At 45.5% G+C, this 16,999-nt stretch overlaps 1 protein-coding gene and 3 non-coding genes across 6 annotated transcripts; 3 read left to right on the top strand and 1 right to left on the bottom strand.

Moving 5' to 3' along the window:
• Positions 1-6,958: 6,958 nt before the first annotated feature.
• On the top strand, positions 6,959-7,030 carry TRNAP-UGG (transfer RNA proline (anticodon UGG)). The gene has a single exon. It is a non-coding gene; the product is annotated as a tRNA-Pro (tRNA).
• A 690-nt stretch (positions 7,031-7,720) lies between these two features.
• On the top strand, positions 7,721-7,793 carry TRNAT-UGU (transfer RNA threonine (anticodon UGU)). Its single transcript has one exon. It is a non-coding gene; the product is annotated as a tRNA-Thr (tRNA).
• Positions 7,794-8,898: 1,105 nt separating this feature from the next.
• Positions 8,899-8,970, top strand: TRNAP-AGG (transfer RNA proline (anticodon AGG)). The gene has a single exon. It is a non-coding gene; the product is annotated as a tRNA-Pro (tRNA).
• Positions 8,971-9,318: 348 nt separating this feature from the next.
• RNASE12 (ribonuclease A family member 12 (inactive)) lies at positions 9,319-15,074 on the bottom strand. 3 transcript variants are annotated; one of them, XM_035135499.2, is made up of 3 exons: positions 14,915-15,074; positions 14,209-14,251; positions 9,319-10,152 (listed from the first exon to the last, which is right to left on the bottom strand). In XM_035135499.2, exon 3 carries the CDS (start codon positions 10,062-10,064, stop codon positions 9,600-9,602), a length of 465 nt encoding a protein of 154 aa, XP_034991390.1. In that variant the 5' UTR covers positions 10,065-10,152; positions 14,209-14,251; positions 14,915-15,074; the 3' UTR covers positions 9,319-9,599. The 3 variants fall into 3 exon arrangements, with proteins under 3 accessions (XP_034991390.1, XP_034991391.1, XP_060137778.1); XM_035135500.2 differs by lacking the exon at positions 14,209-14,251; XM_060281795.1 differs by lacking the exon at positions 14,915-15,074 and having other exon boundaries at positions 14,209-14,322.
• Between the last annotated feature and the right edge of the window lie 1,925 nt (positions 15,075-16,999).

Raw genomic sequence — 16,999 nt, 5'->3', positions numbered from 1 at the left:
ACTCCATGAGAGGTCTGGAGGGTGGCAACACGAGAACAGGGCCTTTTGTGTGGTGGCTCCCCATTTGTGGAATGCTCTCCCTGATGAGGCTCATCTGGCGCCACCATTATACATATCTTTAGCTGCCAGGCAAAAACTTTCCTTTATAACCAAGCCTTTGGCCTTTATCGATCTGTGGCCTTTTAGAAGTGGGTGAGCTGTTTTTAAATATATTTCTCTGTTCTCTTGGTTTTAATGTACCTATGTGGGGTATATTGTCTGTCTGTCTGTTTGTAAGTCATTTCGGGTTGCCTTGGGATAATCTTCCCTGACCAGTAGTGGAAACACCAACACTTTAGAAGACAGATGAACTGCACCAAGAATTTGTTTTCCTTTTTAAAGGCTTTTATAGCATCCACCATTGCTGCAGATCCCCCTCTCCCCAATTAAAAATGGATTTTATCTGAGGCTGACTGATAAGTCTCTTCCAATACGGCAGGTTTAAAAGCCACATTTGTTGCTGTTTGCTTATTGTTAATGGAAAAGTGGCCTAAAGATATTCTAGATGTAGTCAAAGGGCAGAGAGGGTTGCAAAGTTTTGAACAATGCCCTGAGCAATGTTTTGAACAAAGTTTTGAACAATGTTATGAGGCTAAAAGTGATTTGATGCACTGGCCATAGTAACATCTCTTCCCGCTCTGGCTTCATTTCCCTCATTGGCTGGGAGGTTGGGGTTGGGGCTGATGACCTTTGAGTACCCTTCCAACTCTGTAATCCTGGCACTGCTAATCTCTTATAAAGAGAAGGTTGAAGCTGGCGCCTGCCCCTTTTTTCTGGCCAGGTAAACATTGAAATGGCTTCACTGGAACAGACACGAGAAGACCAACTAGTTCAGAGGACACCTCGTTGCATACCAGCAACAAATCTATCAGTCTGTTTCTGGCCAGATAAATTACTTGCCAAACATAGGCTCCATTTTTAAAAAACAAAAATAGTTATTTATTTTTGCTGAATCTATATTAAGTTAGGACAATGGCTCACGAGGCCAAAATGTCACAAAACAGTGTGCAAGCTTTTGAGTTTTCCAGAATTCTTCATCAGCATAGATGGCAAAAAGTAGAATGGGGGGGCAGAGGGAGGGGGAAGGGGGTGAAGCATCAGAGCCTGTCATCTATCCTACTGAAGAGCTATGGGGAAAACAAAAACTTGAACACTAGTATTTTATGGTGTTTTTGTTAGCTTAACAAAGATATTGTCCTAATATGGACTTTGGCTAACATGACAACTTTTTGCTGGAAATAGGATACTGCACAAAGTTTATGCAGGACACCCCCAGCTGAAATTAAGAACATCCTGGAGAATGGAATAATACGATTAGGGGCTTTTTTTATATATAAAAAAATCCCACTCTCTCTTAATTTGGGTAAACCATAAACAAGATTGCCAGCTAGCTCCAAAATAAAAAGTTGAGCCAGCTCTTGTGCTTTCTATGAGGCTCTTCCGAGTAAGGAGACGACCACCTGATTATTGTTGTTGTTGTTGTTGTTGTTGTTGACCACAGAGCAAGTTGTTGTTGAAGGCACAGGCGCTGCAAGCCCAGAAATCAGTTGACCAAAGGAATTTCTCCTCCTCTGCAGTAGTAGGACTATAGATTCTTATTTCCCCATCTCACACATGTCATTAAAGCTTGGCTCATGGCTAGTGTTTCCCCGGGAGCCCAGAGCATGTGATCAGAGCTCAGTGAGAAAGAGCAAAAGTCACCCCCCCCTCCTCCTCAGAATATCCCCAGTTGCAACAAAGTTTCCTGACAAACTTTTGTAGGATTTAATGAGGTCTCTGGGCTGGCATCAAAGCACCTGTTTGGAGGAGGGAACAATAATTGAGGGCCTGGTATCCCAGGGGGGATGAGATTCACGAGAGCACCAATTATCTCTCCTTGGTGCGCTCCGGGGTGTGATTAAAGCCGTGTGGCCTGTTCGTTTCCGTTGGGGATTAGGGGAATTGAGGAGGATAATGGCTAGATTGTTAGCTACATAACTGCGCCTCTCTTGGGGTGTGTGAGCCTGACTGCTGAGGTTAAAACAAACACACATACACAACCCTACTACAAGCAAGAATTGGGATGCCATGAACATTCATTATAGGAACATAGAATGGCGACTTTAACAGAATTGGCCTACCTAGATCAATACTTTGACCACTCCAGAAAAGTGCCAGATTTACATATAAACTAAACAAGCTATAGCTTAGGGCCTCACTGTATTAGGGGCTCCAAAAATGTAAAGGAAAAAACTGGATGTACATTTCCAAAATATAAGATAAAAAAGAAATAAAATAAAATCTACATACAGCAACAGTGTTTTGTGTTGTGTTGGCTCGTATGATGTAAGTCATGGGTCCCGCCTGCTAGCCTGCTCCCTAAAATATCATTGGTTTGCTCATTTCCATATCAATTACTTTGATAAAATACATATTTTGTTATGTGCAAATGGCTTTAGGTACCTATTGTGTCCATAAATTACCATATAGCATATATTCAACACAAAAAACAGCGACAATTTGTTGTTGGCAAAGGACAGCTGCACATATAAAGGGCCCCATTACCTTCAGTAGCTTAGGGCCTCATCAAACCTAAATCTGGCCCTGCCTCCAATGGACACGGTAGTGGTTCTCAAGGACATACGGTCCATCTACATCTGTTCTGCCTGCACGGACTGGCAGAAACTCTTCAGGGCTCCAGGCAGGGGGGTCTCCCAGCACTACCTCCCAGGGGTTGAACCCGGGACCTTCTGCATGCAAAGCAAGATGCTCTATCACTGAGCTACAGCCCAGCAACTATGGGCAATTATTGGGAAAAGGTGGCTGGGCTTGGGAGCTGCCATTTAAATTACCCACAATGCCCCAGTATGATGCTACACTGGGAGGAATTCTGGGAAATGCAAATGGTAGTTTCCGGACCCTGTTGCATCATCTGCCTCCAAGTAAGGCAGAGGGGATCTGCTGATGGAGTGGGGCCACTTTGCCAAAGGCCCCCCCTCAAACCTGCATCACACCCACCCCAAACATCTAACACACATGACTTCCCCAAAGCATCCTGGGAACCCTAGTTTGCAAAAAAATAATAATGTTGGGAACTGAAGCACTGTGAAGGGGTAAACTACAGTTCTCAGGATTCGGGGGGGGACGGGGACGGGACAGCAGCGTGTTTTAAATGTGTGTTAAATGTAAACGTGACCCTGGATCCATCTCTTCCAGTAGATATCATTCCCAGATTTGGTTATTTAGAGTCTTTCACTGCAGATTGAACCAAGGGAGTTTTCTGTATGTGCATCATTGCCCTAATATGGACCACAGATCAGCAGATTTCCTGAACCCTTTACAGCTTGAGGGCCACATGGCCCTTGGAGAACCTTAGCAAGAGCCACACGCCAGTAGATGAACAAGTGCGATGATAGAGTGGTCACCCCAGAGTCATCCGCATGTGCACAAAAAGACACTCAATGCTGAGAATATGTGGGATTTGCACCCATTGTTCCAGATGACCATTTCAGGACATTTTTCCACGATGGAAAATGATTTCCCCCACATCCTCTCCCCTCCCTCCACCACTATTTTAGTCAATGAAGACACAAGCCTAATCACTTGGTCCTGGCCCAGATATAAATAAGTCTTTCCTCCAACTAATGTAATCTTGCTCCCTGAAATATACTCGGAGTTGAGTGTTGATTTCATGCTCTTTATTTCAGTTCATGGTAAGCAGTGAGTGAATGAGAGTCCCTTCCCACAAAACCTCTGGCTATATATATATTATTTACACAATGGGTCCCGTGTGATTGGCTGATTCAACCCCCCTCCTGGAGAATGATTGGACTGTTCCTGCAGGCCAATCGAGTTGCTGATTCACTTCTTCCTGGAGCCTGATTGGGCTCTCCTGAAGGCCAATCAGGTTGCTGATTCACTTCCTCCTGGAGCCGGATTGGGCTCTCCTGCAGACCAATCAGGTTGCTGCCTTCTAGGATCCTACCTGCCTATTGTTCTAGGATCCAAGCTCAGTACATAACACTCCCACACCATATGTGTAAGCATAAACAAAGGGTTTCCACCAATGAATCCTGTGAACTATAATCATTCGTCCCATCCACCCCCATTCCCAGCACCCTTAGCAAATAGTTCCCATGATATTGTGTGTGTGTGTGTGTGTGCTTTAAATGTTTGGATGCCAATGCCAAATTTACAATGATCCATAGAAAATCATTTGGGGGTGGGTCCCTGGGCACCCCCTGGTTTAATCCGTCCGTCCAAACTGGGTAGCTGTGTATAATGGTCCATATATAACCAACTCTCCCTATTTATCAGGAATAATCCTAATTCTCTGATCACTGTGTACATCATTATTCCCTCTTTTGCCCCTTTATGGAGGCCTCATTGAAACGTTGCTAGTGTAAACTGTTAAGAGCTTTTATTCTTTGAGTTTCGTCTCCCTTCCCAGGTTCCCTAGAACCACAAGTTGGGGGAACAGACACATCATTTCTACCATCAGCATATGCACATGCCAAAGGTGCAGGTTCGATCCCCATATGGGATAGCTGCATATTCCTGCATCGCGGGGGGTTGGACTGGATGATTCCCATGGTTCCCTTCCAATTCTACAATTCTCTCCCCCCCCCCCCCCCGGTAAATATGGCACCTAGGCTTTTATTATATAGCTCTAACAGATAACATGTAAACACCTCCGTAAGCATACAATGGATAAATGTTTATTTCCCAAAGTATTTTGAATTGAAAGAATACCAGACTATAATATTCAGAGCTGGGAACAAACAAAATTTGAGAAAGAGAGTATAATATTCTTGCTAAAACAATTCTAAGGCGCCACTCAGCACACAGCATGTCATCAGCACTGGTTTATTCGAGTGCTAATTCTGTGGTAAGCTGTGGTTGAGAAATGCCTCAACATCAGAGGAAGTTTACATAATAAAAGCCAGCGTCTTTTCAAGATGATTCACTAACAATTACAAGGAAAACCTAAATGTGCTCAGGAGTAGGGAGACCTGTGGCTGCTCCTGACTCAGTGGCACACATCACTTCTCCAGGGTAAGAGCTGTGCTCAGAAGTAACTCAACACCAGAAAAAAGTTTACATGATGAAAAACAGCACCAATTCAAAATGATTCACTAACAACTCGAAGCTACGAACATGAGTTTGACCAAACTGCGGGAGGCAGTGCAAGACAGGAGCGCCTGGCGTGCTATGGTCCATGGGGTCACGAAGAGTCGGACACGACTAAACAACAACAACAGGGAATAATATATGGTAAATCGCGAGCAGAGGATCCCCCAGGCATCATTATACTACAGCTCCCATCATAAATGGACCATGCTGGGGTGATGGGAGTTGGAGTCAGCCCCCCCCCTAATGCTGATGGGCATCGCCATTCAAATAGTGTGCATGTGCCACATGTCACGTGATCAGTTATGTGGGAGGGACTTAGCTGGGCCCCCAAAATATTTCATTCAAGTTGGCACCCTTGATGCTGGTGATTCACACATGGGTGAGGGAGTGGCGCTCTTGCACGTCCCCAGAGACACAATTCTTAATTACCGTTTTACAGGCCCTGAGTTGGGGGAGACGAAGCAGATTGGGATCCTTTAGTAGATCTCTGGGTGGTTTGCAGTAAAGACAACAGGGTTCTGGCTCCCAGTTTGCTTAACAACAGCAATGGCCACAACAGACGGACTTTCCCCACCTAAATTAGGCTGCCGCAGTATAGCTCAGAATACCAGTTGCTGGAAACAGTGTCTGCTTGTGGGATTCTGCTTGGCCACTGAGACAAGATGACCAGATGGGCTACTGGCCTGATAACACAATGCTCTCCTGATGTCCTGATGTCAACTGTCTCAGTGAGCTGCTGTGAGCTGCTACTATTTGTGCGTAGGATATTGAGGAAGACCCACCAGGGATTTGTAGACAGGGTGATATCTGGCTGAGGGCTCCAGAAGCCGGTTTGGTCATCCATTGATCCGGAGAACAGACAGATAATTGCAGGTGTTGTTGTTGTTTAGTCGTATCCGACTCTTCGTGACCCCATGGACCATAGCACGCCAGGCACTCCTGTCTTGCACTGCCTCCCGCAGTTTGGTCAAACTCATGTTCGTAGCTTCGAGAACACTGTCCAACCATCTCGTCCTCTGTCGTCCCCTTCTCCTTGTGCCCTCCATCTTTCCCAACATCAGGGTCTTTCCAGGGAGTCTTCTCTTCTCATGAGGTGGCCAAAATATTGGAGCCTCAGCTTCACGATCTGTCCTTCCAGTGAGCACTCACTGGAAGGTACCATTTAGTATCTACTGTATAGGAAATTCAATTCAAACTATCCCATTTCCAATGGGAAGAAGTAAATGGTGATGGCCTATCAAGAAGTCAGTGGGTGAAGCATTACAATTGCTTGCTTGGTTTCCATGCACCCCAATTTCTACAATTATTTTTGCTCCATTTGTGAAAGGCTGAAAGGTGTAGGTGTGTGTGTGTGTGTGTGTGTGTGTGTATAAGCAAGACCCCTCTTTGTCAATTAGCCATATCCAATGCTAATCCGACTCAGAGCAGACCCACTGAAGTTAACGAGCATGGCTAACGTTGACTCCTGACTTTCAGTGGGTCTACTCTGAGAAGGACGAGCGTTGGCTGCAACCCCACTGCCTCTTTAGCTTACAGATTTATCCAAGGACGTTCTTGATTTTGCAAATCATCCTCATGAGTTTGATTGCTGCTGGACAATCTTTACATGCCAGGCCGATTTACAGAGGTAGAGCTAATCGAGCTCTTCAAACGCAGCGTTTGCCTCTGCCCGCTCTTCTAGATGGTGCTCCAAATTCCCACCAGTAGGCGGCGTTGAAGTTCAGTTCTCAAGAGAACAGCAGCGTACACGTGGAACACGACCAATTTTCCAACTTTAAATAAAGGATGCGGAAACGTCTCGTCAGCTGGCTCGTTGGTCTAGGGGTATGATTCTCGCTTTGGGTGCGAGAGGTCCCGGGTTCAAATCCCGGACGAGCCCAACTTTTTCTTACATTTACAAATCATTTTGACCCGCTGGCTGCGGGAAATAGCATAAAATCACTGGTTATGGACGGTGAACAGAATGGAATGTTTTCTCCCTGTTATCTACAGAGGTGGGTATGGAGATGAAAGAGTGTTTAAAGAAAAATAAAATAATTGCACTTTAAAACTCACGTACAAGGGAGCAAACTCTATTGAACGAAGTGGCGCTTACTTCCAAGTAAACCTACATAGGATTGCACTGAAAGCAATGCTAGCCCACAGATCTGAGTATTTTTTACACGCTTTTAAGGAAAGTTTTATAAATCTGTACTAAGCAATACTGACTGAGTATATTATAATTTGCGCGCGTGTGTGTGATATTGTAGAAGAAAGGGTCTCGGCTCTGGTGTGTTTTTGCTTTTACAAATTAGTTTTTTATTAGCTTTTCCTTCCCTATTCAATCCCCCTCCTCTCTGGGTTGCTGTTTATTTAGTAAGTTTTAATTAAGTTTTTTTTGTATTGTGGTTTTAAAAGTTGTATTGTTAGCCTCCCTGGGGAGCAACTGTGCGTCGCGGGATATATCAGCCGAGTAATAAAAAAATGTGTCGTAAAAATATTTGGTGGACTTCTTTCTGTCCAGCCAAACTCTGAAACCTTTAGACTCCAATCTTTCTAGAGCATTGGACAAAACAGCCTTTGTGTACAAGGCTCCATAGCTCAGGGGTTAGAGCACTGGTCTTGTAAACCAGGGGTCGCGAGTTCAAATCTCGCTGGGGCCTTTGTTATGCTTGCACCAGCAACAAACTTCGTAAAGTCTCCAGTCATATCTATAATCCTGGTTGTTGTTCTGCTGCTACAGTCGTCGCCGCTACCAGTCTTTTGAATCTGGTTAAATAAATAGGCTCTCATCTGCCGGTCTTTTAAAGGGGCATAGAATAACTTCCTTTCCCACAGTCCCGTGACAAGGCAGCAGGATGGTAAGACTGGGTTTTTGTTTTTTCACGATTTAGATCGCAATCCTCCTGCTTCTTCTTTATTTTGGGGTGTGTGTGTGTGGAAGGGAAATTAGATCATGAGAACTAAAACCACGCAAGAGAAGTTGATAATTCTGTGCTCTGCAAAAGGAACTGGAGGACTTACAGTGTTAAGTGTGCATGTTTACTCGCAAGTAAGGAGGATCGCTGAGTTCAAGACGAATCAGCCCTGTTGACCCGGTGCAACGCCTATGCATGTTTTCCTCAGAAGTAAGGATCACTGAGTTCAGGAGTAAGCCGTGGTGAAGTCCCAGGGAATTGACTAGGATTTACTTCCGTGTAAATATGCACCGCCGGATAGGCTTGCCCCGTCAAACCACTAAAAATATAAAAGGATCAGGTGGGGGAGGAACCTCTTCCTTCATCCCAGCTGTGGTCTCCTAGTGGGGTGGGGGAGGCATTCTGTACAGGTTCAGAGAAACCCATTTTTTTATTTTAAAAAGTCCTAGGGTGAGTCAGTGTTATGATTCAAAACACACCCGGGAGTTTAAAATCAGGATTCCCAGTCTCGGGGGTTTATTCATTGTATTTTTCTTCTGCATTCCCCCTACCAAACAGGCGTCTTGCTTTTCTACAACGGTGGAGGAGAATATCCAGTTCAATCTCATCTCTAAATAACCATCTCTTGGCCCATGCAGATAGGCTCGCATTTCTCCCACCTCTGTTTCAAATGAGAAAAAAATCACGGAGCAGAAGAAAGTTTTTGATCTAGCAAATAGGTTGCTTTTTAAAAAGCGACGACAGCAAAAAGTTGACAGCAAATTCGCAGAGCAGGAAGGAAAACACTGCTGTTGCCACTAGGCGGCACCAAAACAGAAAAAGACACCTTCAGAGACAGCGTCAAGTGGCCGGCTCGTTGGTCTAGGGGTATGATTCTCGCTTAGGGTGCGAGAGGTCCCGGGTTCAAATCCCGGACGAGCCCTGTTTTTTTTGAAGTACTATCAAGAAACTTGCAGGAAAAGCATTAGAACCTCGGAATGGTGTTTTCATCAACAGATCGCGTGAGTTCTGCCTGCGGGAAAACTCACGCCAAGTTTACTCTAGAGACACAGAAATTGTAGGGATCTCCCGGGACCTCCTGACTTCCACGTGAGGGAGAAACGTCGCTAGTTTCCTCTACAGATGTACATTGCAAGGGGAGTCTTCTTTTTATGCTCTTGAAACCACGCATTGTCCAAAACTTTGTGTTGTTGTTGTTGTTGTTGTTGTTGTTAACTCCAATGCAATATTGAAACCAAAGAAAGGCAGCAAGTCAATATCAAATTCAGCTTTTTTTTTATTTCCAACATAAAATATGTGAAAAGTGAAATTTTTGTTGTTGTTAGCTAATGGAAGAAATGGTAGGAGGGAAACGAAAAAGAGAGAGAGAAAAATCTGAAGACTACATTCAATAAATTATATTTTCTTCTTGAGATAAAAGTGGAGTAGGTGAACTAAAGTGAGATTTTCTTTTCAGTTAATAGAAGAAATGGTTAGGAGGGAAAATGAGAGAGAGAGAGAAAGAAAATACATATATGGAAATACATGGATTGTTTTTCCTGACTCCACACATCACAGGTCCTCCTGCCCCACATCAGCTGGGACTTCGGTTTCCAAATGGACGGGAAAACCCCCTTCACAGGCTATGATGATCCTTTCCGTGCTATCGGTCCCTTTGTAACTGCAGTCCGGGGCCCAGGAGCCCTTCTGAAGTTGGCACAGAGTGAGGGGGAAGCTGGCATTGCTTTCCCGGAGGTCCCCTGTGGTGGGTGCCCCGCCCTCGCCACAAACAAGCTGGATCTTGGAGGTGTCCGCATGGACGAAAGTGTTGAGGTGCTTGCAGTGGTGGGAGGTGGCCAGGTCGCGGCGTCTCATCATAAGGTTGCAGTAGCTCCGGGGGTCGGGAGCCTCCGTCGTTGGGAAGTCAACATGTTGCCTCACGAACTTCTGGTAACTTTCTGCGCCGGCCACAGCCAAGCAGGCCGCCAGGAAGAGGAGCGCTGTGGTCAGCCCTGGATGTGGGCCTCTCTCTGCCATTGCTGTCCCCTTTGTTGCACTTTGTCAGGTGATGGGTGGTAGCCAAGTGAGGTAGGAAGGATGGAGGTGGTCTCAAGAGGCTTGGTGCCTGAGGTGGGAAGAACAAAATGGCGCCCCCAAGGATGGTAGAAAAAATAAATTGACAAATTAATGACTTGGCAATGCCCTGATCTAGAAATCTGCCCCATGCCATGGCTCTTGACCATTTCCCAGTTCAAAATGGAAGTCCCTTCCCACTGGAAAACCCCCACCATAAATAATACCACATCATTGCCTCCTGTTGTCGGGGAAATTCTCAATGGGGTCCTCATAGCAGGGTCCTGCTACATCGTGTGGCGAGGTAAAGCAGTGGTTCCCAACCTGATTTTGGCCATGCCTCACCTAAGCATTTCTAAAATCCTGATGCTCCCGTGTGCCATATAATTCTTATTATTCAAAAAGTGAAGTCCTATTCACATGGAGGAGGCCTAAAAGGCCATTAGCTCGGTCAAAACAAGCTTCCAAATTGCCCCCCCCCCAATAAAATTCAAATTGCTCCCCCTGTGGGGCGTGTGCCCCACATTGGGAACCACAGTTCTAAAGGTTATTGGGAGGTGAGATTTGCCCTGAACTGCTGATTTGAAATTTATATTGTTATACAGTTTTATATCCATAGAAAGTCCCGAAGGCGCTATACTGCTGCAAGGTGCAATCCCTAGCAGGTGGACTCCGAAGCAGCTTCCTGATGATTGGTCAGGGAACTCAAAGTATTTAATAAGCACATAAAAATATTTGTTGGATCCAGCCAAGGATCTTCCTCGTCCAACACTCTGTCCTCACAGTGGCTGACCAGGTTGCCCTTCAGGAGGCCTGAAAGCAAGGCCTGAGTACAAGAGCATTCCCCTTCCCTGTGATTCCCAGGAACTGGTATTCAACTCCCATGATCCCTAGCTAACAGGACCAGTGGTCAGGGATGATGGGAATTGTAGTCCAAAACATCTGGAGGGCCGAAGTTCGGGGATGCCTGCTATAGCCATTGTGGCTAGCACCCTTTTCCTCCAGTCTAACCTTCTCACCCATGCCTTTAATCACTGTGATGGGCGTAATAATGCCACCTCCAACTTTGTTAATTGTGGGACTGGAGACGTCCCAGATTTCCTTGCCCCAAAATGCTCTACCCAGGTTGACGCTGAAGCTCTGGCACAAGCTGTGGCTGAGTTTTAAGATGTGGCCACCCTGAGGACGCTTACATTGATTCTGTCATGGATCAAGTTGAAGTCCAGGCCTTACCTGAATTGGAGAACTGGGCCAAGCTCCCTCTGCCAAGGACAATCTTTTCCTGCTCTGCTTTTATACAGAGAGGACACTTTCAAGGAAAACTTCACAGATGATCCAGGGAGGAACAAACCAACCTACATATTTCCAGCCTCTGACTCAACCCTGGCCTGGGGCGATTTGTAGCACAACATCTCAGGTGTGGCTTAGTCAGCCTTCACTCACTGACAAGTCACTTAAAGTTGGTATTGCTACTTTTACATCATATTAGAGCCTGATGGGTTAACACAGCCAGGGATAGAAATTGTCTGGGGATCTTTATCCTGCTTAATATAGGCAGCTTTCAAAACTGCTCCTCAAAAATGTTAACTGAGAACACAGCTGGGGTCTAGGCTAGAGCTACTGATTTGCCAGCAGCAAAATTTGTGATTTTATTTAGTAAGAAACAAACAACAGTGGAGGCAGAACATGCTCATCAAGGCAAGTTGCCATTGATATGCTCCACGAATTTGCCCAATCCTCTTTTAAAGACATTCAAGCTGGTGGCCATCAAATCACTACCTCTTGTAGCAAATTCCATATTGCTTGGTACTTAAAGGACTGGGAGCACAGACCCATGCCACACAATCGTATGAGATGCCTGTGGGCAAATTAAGGGGATGTCACGTCAAAGTGCAAGTAGATAAATAGGTGCCGCTACAGCGGGAAGGTAAACGGCGTTTCCGTGTGCTGCTCTGGTTCGCCAGAAACGGCTTTGTCATGCTGGCCACATGACCTGGAAGCTGTACGCCGGCTCCCTTGGCCAATAGAGCGAGATGAGCGCCGCAACCCCAGAGTCGGTCATGATGGTCAGGGGTCCCTTTATCTTTACCTATGGTAAAGGTCAGGGGTCCCTTTACCTTTACTTGGGGCTACCTTTGAAGGTGACTCGGAAACTACAACTAATCCAGAATGCGGCAGTTAGACTGGTGACTGGGAGCAGCCGCCGAGACCACATAACACCGGTCTTGAAAGATCTACATTGGCTCCCAGTACGTTTTCGAGCACAATTCAAAGTGTTGGTGCTGACCTTTAAAGCTCTAAATGGCCTCGGTCCAGTATACCCGAAGGAGCGTCTCCACCTCCATCATTCTGCCCGGACACTGAGGTCTAGCACCGAGGGCCTTCTGGCGGTTCCCTCGTTGCGAGAAGCCAAGTTGCAGGGAACTAGGCAGAGGGCCTTCTCGGTGGTGGCGCCTGCCCTGGGGAAAGCCCTCCCAACAGATGTCAAAGAGGAAAACAACTGCCAGACTTTTAGAAGACATCTGAAGGCAGCCCTGTTCAGGGAGGCTTTTAATGTTTGATAGATTACTGTGTTTTGTTTTTCTGTTGGAAGCCGCCCAGAGTGGCTGGGGAAACCCGGCCAGATGGGCGGGGTATAAATAAAAAAGTACGGTATTATTATTATCATTATTTACCTATATGGGATCTTACTGGTGCTGCACTTTGGAGCACTCCCAGCTGCCTTGTATGTGAAACCTTTTGAAAAAGCATTTGTTTTTAAAAGGGGGGGGAAGGGGCAGTAGATATGGGGCGAAGCAGGCAAGACCTGGGTCTCCTCCCCCTTGAGCCAGCCCCTAACAACATTCCTGCTGCTCCCATCCTAGGGGTAAAAGAAGCGTCAGAGAGAAACTGTGCATTGTATCCCTGTTGCATGGTGTAAAGTCGTAGCTCAGCAGAACAGCATCTACCTTGCATGCAGCAGATGCTGCCCGGCAGTGAAGACCATGCTGAGCTAGGTGGACCCCAGGTCCTTGTACAACAAAGAACACCTTCCTATGTTCTCTCCATCCTTCCTTCTCTCCATCCCTATCTATCAGCAATGCTTCAAGGTATTTCTTGTTCTAGAAGGCTTGTTTTGCTGGCCACATCCACACCATCCATTTAAAGCAGTTTTGTACTGCATTAACAGCCACAGCTCCTGCCCCCCGAAGAATCATGGGAACTGCAGTTTGTTAAGGGTCCTGTGAGAAGCATTGGGAGACCCCTTAAAAATCCCTGTTCCCGGCATTCCAGAGAAGAGGGCAGGGTCATGATCGCCATTGTGTATAGGAGTGCTTTATATGGATTGCACAGATGAAGTCAGTTGTTTTTCCAAACCACTCTGAGTGCTTCCGGACTGTTGCTATTCTTGAGTGGGATTCAGTTGAAAACCAGCAAACTCAACTCACACAGTTATAGTGGATTGGGAGGTCTTGTGCCACACACCTGCTGCCCTCAAAGATGGGACTTTTGGTGTAAAGGAAAGTGATGGGGGAAATGCTCTGGAAAGTGTGGGATGACACTTGCTCGGACGCAATGCCATCTAACCTCCCAGCAAACACACCAGCATAAATGCTCATTAGTAGCCAAAACTGTCTGGTTTCCAGATCATGATACTCAATAAAAATTATTATTGGAAGCACACCCTGGTCTGACATACCGTATATTACGGCGTATAAAACGACTGGGCGTATAAGACGACCCCCAACTTTCCAGTTAAAATATAGAGTTTGGGATATACTCGCCGTATAAGAAATAAGACCCGGCGTATAAGACGACCCCCCGACTTTTGAGAAGATTTTCCTGGGTTAAAAAGTAGTCTTATACGCAGGAATATACAGTACATCGTTAACCATTTCTTAATCCTCCTTTCTGAGTCTGCACACACACCATAGATATAAAGTACATTTAAATCACAGAGCTTCTCCCAAAGAATCCTGGGCACTATATTCTACCCCTCATAGAGATATAATTCTTTTCTACAGCATTAGCACCCCACCCTTCCTTACCCTAACAACTTGAGTCCTAGGACACAGGGCACTCTGCACCACAAATATACATTTTAACCCATTGAGTTCTTAGTACCCACCTTGTGTCAAGATATGTCCCGTCTCTTCTAACACCATCGCTGGCTATGAAAACAAGGAAACGAATAGCGCAATGGGCGGGGAGTGAGAGAGTTTATGACTCATAAAGTCAGAGCAACCGGAAATACCAGTAGCACAGAACGTGACATTACGAAATCACTGGAGGTTTCCCCACCTTGTCAAGTATCTCTTTCTCAACATGAGGACTAGAAACTTGTGTGTGTGTGTGTGTGTGTAAAATAAAGGCTATGGCGAGGCTTGTTAATTTCCTAGAATTAAAGGGATGTGTAACACACAGTTTAACACGGGTCTTGATTAGAGTCAAAGATGTGGAAGTATGACACACAGCTTTAACACACAAGCCTTAATTAAATTCTAACACTAGCTTGATTCAGAATTTAGTCTTGCACCCATGAACTCATTACACTACCTTTAGTAAAAAATTTTTTAAAAAAAAACAATTAAAAAATAACTCCCAAAGGGCAATTGATTGTGTGTGGAGAAAGGAAAAAAAAGAAGGGGAGTGGGGATGAAATGGAGTGTCTCCAACCCTCAGAGTGCACATTTTTTTGTTTGCAGACCTGTCCATCATAGCAGACTCCCAAAATGAAGAACTGATTAAGTTTACTGGGATTTTATATACAGCACAGAAAAGGCAAAGTTGCGCGCGCGTAAGGGAGAGGACAGAGAGTGTAAAAGAAAACAAACCTGTCTAATCTCGCCATTGGTAACCTGGCAAGATAAAGGAATTTCAGCACGGATCCTAAACTAAAGTATAAGCTGTTTCACTTCCAAAGCAGCAGCAAGCGAGATTTCTTAGGGCAGGTTCTCCCTCCTTCTGCTCCTTAGGCAAACCCGGCAGGTTGAAGAGGGAATGCGCTTATCCCATCAACTTCCGGGAGGTGGAGCTACGGATCCTGCTTCTATCCAATGGGGGACTGGTTTGCCCAGAGCCTTAACGTGATCGATGAAATGAACAGCCGGGGCAGGTTGTGTATCTGTCAGCAGCAACTGATGAGCCTCAAACATCAACCCAAAAGGGAAGAGAAGATGGGAACGATCACTGGCGATGGGGAGCAAGCTTCAGCGTCTGGGTTTGGGTGAGGGCTTTGGCCAGGCATAGCTCACGTCTTCCGCTGGAACCTCCTTCACTGGAGGTGTTTGATCAGAGGTTGGATGGTCATCTCTCAGGGATTCTTTAGCAGTGATTCCTGCATTTGCAGGGGGTTGGGCTAGATGTCCCTTGGGGGTCCCTTCCAACTCTTTAATTTTATGATTCTAGGATGAACCAGTAGCTGATGGGAACAGGGAGGCAATTTACCCGGAAGGAAGCTCAGGAATCAAAATCTAGGACATAAAACAAGGCTTTAAAAATATATATATTAAAAAACTTAGTTACTTGCTAGGGACTCTTTCCTTCTTTCTTTCCTTAATAATAATAATAATAATAATAATAATAATAATAATAATAATAAATTAATAATTTTATTATTTATACTCCTCTCATCTGGCTGGGTTTCCCCAGCTACTCTGGGCGGCTTATAGAATATATAAAACATATTACTGAATAATCAGTCTTTGAATTATCAGTCTTGGAATTGTCTGTCTTGGAACTGAGGGAATGAGAATCTCGTTTTGGACTGAATTTTGAAATGGTTATTGAAGGTATTGTCATACCTTGTCATACCTTGTCATACCTCGGTTTAAGTACGCTTCGGTTTGAGTACTTTAAGTACTCCGCGGACCCGTCTGGAACGGATTAATCCACTTTCCATTACTTTCAATGGGAAAGTTCGCTTCAGGTTAAGTACAGACTTCCGGAACCAAATGTGTACAGGACAAAACGAGGTTTTGAAGATTCATGATCAGATGTCCTATCCCTTTAAATGACTGTTAACCTACCCGCTGCAATGAGCGCCCCCTGCCCCACCGCCGGTCTTTTTAAAGTTGAGAGAGCACATCGCTTAATTTCAGCGCTTAAAATTCGGATACTGTAGTGTACATCCTCCCTCCCCAGTGATTCCGAAATATGCCAGCAGGGGTAGCTATTGCTTAAGCGTGCTCTGGGCAGCCGCACTTCCCTAGAGAAGAAAGTTTGAGAAAGTTGCTGCCTTCTACGTACAGAGAAAGACCACCGGTCCACCGGCAACCTCTGTGCCGTCGACATTGACTGGCACTGGTTCTCCGGAGTTTCAGATATGTTGAGCCGTCGGGACCGTCTTCGTGCAAAGCAGATGCTCTACCACTAAGCTAGGACCCTTCGTTTCCCGAAGTCTGCATGTTGATTCATCCCAATATTAGGCAGGCATTTGCAAGGTTTTGAGAATATTTCGCGGTGGTTGTGGTGCATATGGTGTCTCTTAATGCAAAAGAAGAAGTAAAAAAACGTGCTTTGGGGGCAGGATAAGAGCAGCAGACCAGATTCACCCCCCAGGAAAAGAGGGCACAAATTTGCACATGGTAGCTTATATGCATAGGTACAAATCTGGGGTGGTGGTGGTGGAATGCAAAAGCAAATACATCCCATCGTACTGGGAAGATGCCAGGTCAGTGTCTTCTGTGCCTGCTTTGGCTATACATGCATGTAGGGTTGGAAATAAACAAGGCTCATTTGTTTTTTGCAGAGCGCTTTTGCACAGAGTAATTTGCAATTGTCAAAGTCATGTTCGTAGCTTTGAGAACACTGTCCAACCATCTCGTCCTCTGTCGTCCCCTTCTCCTAGTGCCCTCAACCTTTCCCAACATCAAGGTCTTTTCCAGGGAGTCTTCTCTTCTTATGAGGTGGCCAAAGTA

The sequence above is a fragment of the Zootoca vivipara genome, chromosome 13 (assembly GCF_963506605.1).
Source record: "Zootoca vivipara chromosome 13, rZooViv1.1, whole genome shotgun sequence".
NCBI lineage: Eukaryota > Metazoa > Chordata > Lepidosauria > Squamata > Lacertidae > Zootoca > Zootoca vivipara.
This window is presented reverse-complemented; position numbering and strand designations above follow the sequence as displayed.